Source organism: Mycothermus thermophilus, assembly GCF_041956435.1.
Source record: "Mycothermus thermophilus strain CBS 625.91 unplaced genomic scaffold VTJ04scaffold_1, whole genome shotgun sequence".
Taxonomy (NCBI): domain Eukaryota; kingdom Fungi; phylum Ascomycota; class Sordariomycetes; order Sordariales; family Chaetomiaceae; genus Mycothermus; species Mycothermus thermophilus.
This window is the reverse complement of record NW_027191427.1, coordinates 1,438,212-1,446,155: the sequence shown is the minus strand read 5'-3', so window position 1 is coordinate 1,446,155 and position 7,944 is coordinate 1,438,212. Positions and strand designations below refer to the sequence as shown.

General features: G+C 54.5%; 3 protein-coding genes across 3 annotated transcripts; all 3 read right to left on the bottom strand.

Moving 5' to 3' along the window:
* Positions 1-1,141: 1,141 nt before the first annotated feature.
* Positions 1,142-2,266, bottom strand: VTJ04DRAFT_521 (uncharacterized protein; the record flags this gene model as incomplete). Its single annotated transcript, XM_069363301.1, has 1 exon — positions 1,142-2,266. The coding sequence occupies one exon, from the start codon at positions 2,264-2,266 to the stop codon at positions 1,142-1,144; it is 1,125 nt and encodes a 374-aa protein (XP_069223131.1).
* Positions 2,267-3,707: 1,441 nt separating this feature from the next.
* On the bottom strand, positions 3,708-5,269 carry VTJ04DRAFT_520 (uncharacterized protein; the record flags this gene model as incomplete). Its single annotated transcript, XM_069363290.1, has 5 exons — positions 3,708-4,104; positions 4,262-4,419; positions 4,483-4,587; positions 4,740-4,836; positions 5,127-5,269. The coding sequence occupies 5 exons, from the start codon at positions 5,267-5,269 to the stop codon at positions 3,708-3,710; spliced, it is 900 nt and encodes a 299-aa protein (XP_069223130.1).
* A 1,450-nt stretch (positions 5,270-6,719) lies between these two features.
* Positions 6,720-7,445, bottom strand: VTJ04DRAFT_519 (uncharacterized protein; the record flags this gene model as incomplete). The annotated part of the gene is made up of 2 exons (XM_069363278.1): positions 6,720-7,082; positions 7,143-7,445. The coding sequence occupies 2 exons, from the start codon at positions 7,443-7,445 to the stop codon at positions 6,720-6,722; spliced, it is 666 nt and encodes a 221-aa protein (XP_069223129.1).
* Positions 7,446-7,944: the final 499 nt, after the last annotated feature.

Sequence of the window (7,944 nt, the reverse complement as noted above, 5' to 3'; positions counted from 1 at the left end):
GGTCTTGGTGGTCGGTTGGTCAGTTGAGGATCTGGAGTGCCGTTAAAAAGAGCCGGCGTCGTTAGAAGATGCTCGTTGTAGGTAAGGAAAGGGATGGCTGGCTGCCTCAAGAGATGGTTAGCTCCAGCGCCAGTGTTCACGGAGGTAGGGTGTCAATCTTGTGGTCACGACAGTACCTGAGGCCGTTTCCCAGCCGCGGAGGCCTGACCTTGGTACTGAGGAGCAAGTCCACTTGCGCAAGGCCTCTGGATGTGACGAGGGGCGCTGAGCAGGCAGGGTTCGGGCCATGGTGATTGCCTGAACCATGTTCACCCCATCGACCCGTCGAGATGGGGCCTTCTGCTCATGCAAAAGTCGGGAGGAAGTGCGGAATATCTTAGCTACGAATCTGCGTGAGAGAATCTTTGGACGTCGTAGGCGCCTGGAGAGTACATGGCCGATCAGCATCGAGTTGATGACGGGTACAGGCGTCGGTCAAGTGAGGGTGCAACCGCCGGTTGCCCTGCTCACCCACTGACACCAGGTCGAACACTGACCATGAGGGAAGAAGCACAACAGCCAAGATGAGCCGGGCACGAAAGGGAAGGTCTACAGTGTGTTTGAGCCCAAATCCTCGGGATCAGAGATATGGACGAGAGTGTGGGAGACCGAATCAAAAACATGTGTCATTGGAGAGAACTCATGAGAACATGGGGACGGAAGAGTGATGAGACACTTGTTGTTACATACTCCATGACATACCCGAGCGAAATGATGCGCAGAACTGAATTATCTCATACAAGTGCCTCCTCCCTCCATCCCCTCCTGCATCCCGACGCCCGAAAAGAAAACCGAAAAGCACCGAAAAAGAAAACCATGAAAAATCTCGAGAAAAACAAAGCATAAATAACCCGAAAGCCCCGAAAGGTCTAAGAGAAACCCACCCGAAGAATACTCTGGCAAGTCCACGGCACCGAAAACTCCCAGTTGTCCGAATCCGGTCCCCCTCACACAACAACAACGCCAGAGAATGGGTACATTGACAAAGCCCCGTCCTCAAACTCCCAGTTGCTCTAGCAGGGTAGGTACCCTTCCCTTCCATCACCGCCTTCATCCATCAGTCCTCTGAGACACCAGCTTACTCAGAGGCCGGGCCGGGCGCCTAAAGCTGGAGGAACGCGGCCCAGTCGATCATATCGTCCTCAAGTTGGGTGAACGAGTCCAAGGCGTCCATCTGGTGCTGGATGAATGAGTCTGAGCCAGTCACCTGGGGTTGGGTGACTGGGACCGATCCGGCCACCTGAGGTTGTCCGGCGGGCACGATATTGGCCGCCAGAGAGAATCCGGCGGGAATGAAGTTGGCCGTTTGAAGCTGTCCACCGGGAACGATACCGGCCGTCTGGAGTTGTCCACTGGGTACGATGCCAGCCGGTTGAAGCTGTCCAGCGGAGGCGGTGCCGGTCACCAGGGGCTGGGCAGCCAAAGCCGGAACGGCCGCCTGGGGTTGAGGAGCCAGAGCCGGGACGGCCACCTGGGGTTGGGCAGCCAAAGTCGGAACGGCCGCCTGGGGTTGAGGAGCCAAAGCCGGGACGGCGACCTGGGGCTGGGCAGGCTGAGGAATATCCATGCTGGCTGTCCACCCCGCGTGCTGAACAGCGAGGCTCACGCCTCCATCATCAACCACTTTATTCCCGCGGGAACGGTTGTCGGGGGTCATGATGTCGCGCCAGAAGTCGGCTGACAGGGCGGCCATGTTGATTGTGAGGCCAGGCGCCAGGTGACGTGGGCGGGGCAGACGACCCCTGAGGACGTCGGTGACTCGGTAGTAGTTCATGATTGTGTATTGATTGCCGCCGACTTCGTAGGTCACAGTCTTCTTGAAAAGACCGTCGTGCAGGGCACCAGGCCTTCCAATGTGCAGGCCCATGTAGGGCCCCAGCTGCTGGTTGTTGTTGATTTCGACTTGCTGTTCGAAAGGGGTCAAAGACCGTTCGTTAGGGCGGGCCATCTCGCGATAAATATAGAACCCATTCCCCATCGTCCGGCGGTCGGACCATTTGCGAAGGTCTCTCCAGCGGCCGACACCGCCCAAGTTGGGCTGAAGACGGTTCTTGTTGCGAATAATGACGATTGCGCCGCTATGGATGATAGAGGCTAAGACGTTGACGCTGGGAATGGCGTGGAACACAGTAAAAAGCCCATGAGACAACGCCGCCTCAAGAACAATCATGGCATCGACTGGCGTGGCAAGGAAGCCCACGAAGCTTGGGTGATGAATTGCAGCCATGTCTGCGGTGATGTCGAAGATGGTTGACCGAAGTGGAAAGTAGGGTGAGGTAGGAAAGAAGGCTTGAGAGTGTGAAAGCTCTCTGCGAGAATTGAGAAGGTTGGCTGTGACGCGGTGGCTCGAGGATGTTCCTCGGGGGCGGGCGCTGCAGCGATGGCTGTGAGAAGAAAGGAGAGAAAGGAAACTTGGGAGTCGGGTCGCAGACGGGGAGAGAAATACCGGCGCCCGGGGAGAAGTGGGTCCTCACCGGCGAATTCGCCGGCGAGCTCGCCGGTTTCGCCGGTTAAACCTAAAACTGCCCCAAGGTTTTGGCCTTGATCTTCTTTGTCTGATGTTGCTCGAGATCAGCTAAGGTTTTCTGAGCCCTGATCACCAGAGAAACCGACTTTCTGAACAACGACTCTCACCCAGCTCCCGCCATCTGATGTTGCGTCTTACAACACCTCCAAGCATGGACATTTACAATATTCCTCACGATCCGGGTACCTGTCCTGAGAAGCCTTTACAAGAGCATAGGACGTCTATGGATAAACGTAACTAGAGTCATGGCCGATCTTGAACTAAGTTTCTGTATTGCTTCTATCTCATCTATTGTTAGGTCCCATCCTCTAGCCCATCTTTCCAGTACTCTCCCCTTCGACATGCCACACTTTCTCCATCCTCTTACACGTTGCTACCTTGTGATGGATTATCTACAGCGGGACAGATGGCAAGCGACCGACCAAGCGCCTCGATCTGGTGATCCTGTTGGGAGCAATGTAGGTTATTCCCTCTCTTCAATGGCCTCACTCACCCGATTCCCTTCTTTCCCAACACCTTGCTTCGTCTTGAACATCTATTTTTCCTTGTGAGATCTTACTTCAGGTTGGGCGACTGATACCGCAACTTGTGGTTTGCCAGCCTGGGTTGTGTTGAGATCCAAGTACAGCACCCCATGCCACCAAACCTTCCATCAGCTCACCCTCAACGAGCCATTGACTCGAGCGGTCGGTCAATCTGGGTAACAAGGGACCATTCTTGGTCGTCATAATACTTGATCCTGGTCCTCGAGTCTATGGTTTGACAGGGCACTTGGTTGCTGGAGACACCTCTTGATTCATAGAGTCAGACAATGACACCTGAGTTGAACGTTGCTAATCATGACCTTTCTCTAGGACTGGAACACACCATTCTTTGTAGCTGAGTCCAGCCACCCCCCCCAAAAGACGAGTCTCGTCCGTCCGTGAACCCGACCGTTTCATCTTCGAAGGGCTACTTTGCGATGTCCTGCGCCATGACCCGAACACATTGTTAAGAGGAAGAGCCAAGTTGGATAATGATCAACTCAATTCTTATGACTAGATGGTGATGGCCAGCCTTCAGAACTACATTGAACCACATTGTTCAGTTACTTTTTAGATTGAGCCAACTCAGTCCATGCCATTCTCCTCGCCTCCCTCTTCTATGAACCCCATAGAGGATTCTCAGCCCCAGGTTGGAAGACCTGGGGCTTGGGAGCAGCCGACTGGATCGCCGGCTGCTGCGAGGTTGAGAGAGGGCCCTCCGGCTGCATGACCTGGAATGCAGCCGGATTTACAGGAGGAAGAATCTGCAGATACATGATACCCAGGATGCCGTTGATGGCATTCGCCATCCCGGGTGTGAGGTCCACGTGGTGAACCGGCGTCGCAGCAGGCGCTTGGTTGGCTTGGTGGATTGAAGGGTGCTGTGCGGGCAGGCGGGGTGATTCCAAGTAACCATCCTCTGATTTTTCCGATGAAACTCGATGCCTTGAAGGGGATTTGAGCTCCAGCTCAGACGGCCCTGTCCTGCAGATCAGGAGCTTGGGTGGCCCTCTGCTGGTGCAGGAGGGGCGGTCGGTTAAATGACATGAAAGAATGAAGGAACGACCAGGATGACTTTGCCAAAGTATATATGATCATGTTGATTGAACCTATCATCGAGTGTGCTTCTAGTGTTTATATATCATAACGCATGCTGTTGTTAATTATTCACTTGTTCTTGACCTCCAGCCTGAGCGGCCGGCGAGTCACAAGCCGCGGGGCCTCGAAGCGTGTGTCCGGTCGCTCACGGTTAACACGGCTGATCACGGTGAAATGAACGGTTTCTTTACAGGACCGGGCCCGAGCGCCATTGTTGTTGTGGTCTTGGGGCTATTATGAGAGGGGTCAGTGAACCCGTTCCCAAGGAGAGAAGGAGAAGGATGGAAAGCTTACCTGTCTTGTACAGAACTCGACACCTCCTCCCCCATCTCTTCCGATCAGGTCTAACCCGTTGTTGAGGGCGCGGCGGTCGCTCCATATCAGATCATCCTTCCAGCGCTGAATCCGCCAATTTCGATGACAAAGATGGCGCCGCTTTCGATCAAACACTGGCGCTCATTGTTGCTCAGATAAGTAGAGTATAGAGGAATGTTCCCTGGAACATCCCGTCAGCATCAGAACTTGGAACACACACAATACCCGTTACGCACATCTGTGTTCCAAATCCTCGCAGTGCGGTCAAATTCCCACGTTGCGAGGTGTTTGCTATCCGGGAACCACGAAAGGCTGCCCGATCCCGCAGTCCATCTGAGGATTCAGCTGGCTGAGTAAAGTCAACCGCTCCACATCCCAGACACAAGCCGAGTCTTCGATGCCACGGCTCGCGAGCCTCTTGCCGTTGGGCGAGAAGCGAACGTGCCAAACCTCGTCTGTAGGGCGGTTGGCGATCGTGTTCGGGTTAGAGAAGTCGCAGTCTGCGCAGGAATTGCTCAGTCAACCGGTGTGGCAAGGAGCTTGACCAAGACTCCCTGGGTTCAGTCAGCCGGCAGTATTGTCGCGGAAGAGTGCTGACGGAAGTCAAGCCAGACCGGACGTACCTCCTGTTGAGAGCCGACGTAGAAGGCAAAATCCTTTGCCTGTCTCTTGGTTCCCGGCCCTGCCGGCTCAGTCCCGGGCTTGGAAGCCTCTCCGGGCTTCCGCCGACCGGCCGAGTGAGCCGACGGTGTGAGGTCATGGCCATGAGTCGGGGCGGTTGCCAGACCTTTCCACGTTTTTCCAGCCCACCGACCAGCAATGATCTTTCTCTCCACCTCTGATGCGGTCACCTTCATCGTCGTCTTGATACCCCTCCCTCCTGCGTTCCAATGCCCACTCAACGTTGATGCACCTCGGGCAGATCGACAGCCTAATTGCCACAGCTTACCAGTTACTTCGACTGAGTAGCTGGTTTGTTGGGCGAGCTGAACCACCTGCGCGACCGGATGCCAACAAGCTTAGATGATCCAGCCGCATCTCTGAGATGAGCAATTCCTGTACCATCAACAACGCTGACAACCGTGCGATCTTCTCCCCCATCGCGATGTTGAGTGTGTCAGACATCGCATGACAGGTGGTTACTTCATGCGCATGACCCGGCCATGGGCGGTCATGGTGAGGCGGCGACGCCGGGTACAGGTAATTGCAATGAGAATACCGACCAGGTTGTACCAGTGAGTAAGGATATTGAGCTGTTGGGTGAGCACTCAACACCTACCCTGTCTTGGACGGAAATCTCCGCCTGACCCTCAGCCGCCTCCTCTCGGGACAGGTTGAACAGCATATATAATTGACGCCGTAAATCCCCTGGCTTTGGAGGTTACAAGTGATAGTTTTCTTCATGGCTCCCGAGAGCTTGGACCTAGTTCTGGCAGCGGACGTCCCCATGGTCTCACGCATAGTAGTATCCTCCCTGATCTAAATGGATATTAGCAATTCTGTCAGGAAGGTAAAATCTGGCACAAGAGACCTACCGAGTTATGATTGGGCTTTCATCATGTATGATCCTGGCCGTTAATAAATGCCGAACCCATCTTTCCCAAGAACCCGACGGCTAAGCCAAGAGGCAAAGTCCTTCAAACGTGAGATCGAGCTGGGGCCTTGGCCAAGGGGGTCTTTCTTGAGCCCAGGTACCGAGGCCCGGGAGGCTGGGGAGTGACAGGACTTGGCCCATTCTTGATGGGAAGGCTGAATCAGCTCTTTTATGCAAACCCGTGTATGAGAGACAGTACGGTTCTCGAGCGAGTGCCACAAGTTACATGAGCCCATGACAAGCGAACAAGCAAAGCAGACCAAAAAGAAGCAAGAAAGCAGACAATCAGAAAGGTAGTCCTCTCGGTCGGTGCCACAAATCCATTTATAAGATGCTCTAAGAAAAGCGCAAAGCTGATCGTCAACGTCTCCTCAACATGACACCCAACAAGAACAACAGAATAGCAGAAATCCCGGCACATCCTCCTCAAACCACAACCACCCTCCTTCCCGCGTCGACGATCTTCTGACACAACCTTCTTTGTCAGAATGGCCGGGCTAATAGAGTTATTTCAGACAACGACCTTTCCGCCAGCATCATCGAGGCGCCCGACTACGCCCTCGCCTTCCTCACTACCCCTCGCCTGTCCCGGTTCCCAGTCTCCAGACGCCGGCCTCACCATTTAGGGTGGGGCCGGTACGTCCTGAGCCTGGGTCCACCCAGCCGCGTGCCAGGCTTCGTGGACGCCATGATCATCGATGATTCTGATGGTTTTGGACCCCCCGCCAGGAAGCGGCTGGGGCCGCCAGAAATCTCGGGCCAGGTGTTGGGTTCCAATTGCCAGCATATTCGAAAGGTGGCGGGGCCGGGGCAGAAGCCCCGCCATAGCGTCGTACGGGTTATAATAGTTCACAACCAGATATTTCTGGTTTGCTAATATGAATGAGATTACTTTCTTCATCAGCCCGAATGGTCGGGCGATGGGATAGCCCGTGAGCGGGCCAAAAAATGGGCGGTATTGTTGTGCATTGTGTGCCTCCAGCGCCTGAAGCAACCATGTTAGAAAGAATGGCGGACTTCGGAAGAGAGGAGGTGAGTAACTTACCACTTGCTGGGGAGAAATGGAGGCTTCGCCCTCCGCCGCTTCCTCTCGATACACGTCAAATATTCCGTGGCCGAGACTACGACGATCTGACCACAGCAGCTGGTCCTTCCAGCGATGGACCGTGCTTGTACCCCCGATGGCAACAACGAAAATCGCCCCGCTGCGGATGACGAAGTTGCGTTCCTCTGCGGTGAGATGGCGAGTGACAAGTGGAATGATGCCCATGAGAGCCGCTTGAGCAATGATGGCGGCATCCAAGGTAGTGGCCAAGAAGCCAAAGAACGAAGGAGTTGCGGCAGCCATGTGTGCGGAAGGTCTAGCGTTCCGGGGGATGTGAAGTTCTTGTGGTTCGACGCAGAGGGAGGAGCTCTTGCGGTTTGGCGAGTCCAGGAAGTGAATTAGTCTGATGTTCCGGAGGATGTGAATTTCTGGTGGTTCATCGCCGCAGAGGGGTGAGGTTTTGGCAGTTATGTGCGTCCACGAAGTGAGGTTTTGGTAGTTGAGAGGTTTGAGGATTTGAGAGTGTCGAGCGAGTGAAGCTTTTTTCGTCGACGAGCTTGAAGAGCTTGGCGAAGAGAGCTTCTGTGGTATATCGCAGTGAGGATGGAGAATTTCCTGGCTGCTCTGGGATTAACGGTCGAGGCAGATCAGCAGGATGGTTTATGCGTCGGCTGAGGGAAGGTGAAGAAAAGAGAGGAAAGTTTTTGGTTGCAGGCCAAAGTGTTCAGCAGAAAGGTGGGAGAGGTCGGAGTTGGGCAGGTTGCGGGAAAACCTTAGAAATGGGATGAAAGTAAACAAACCT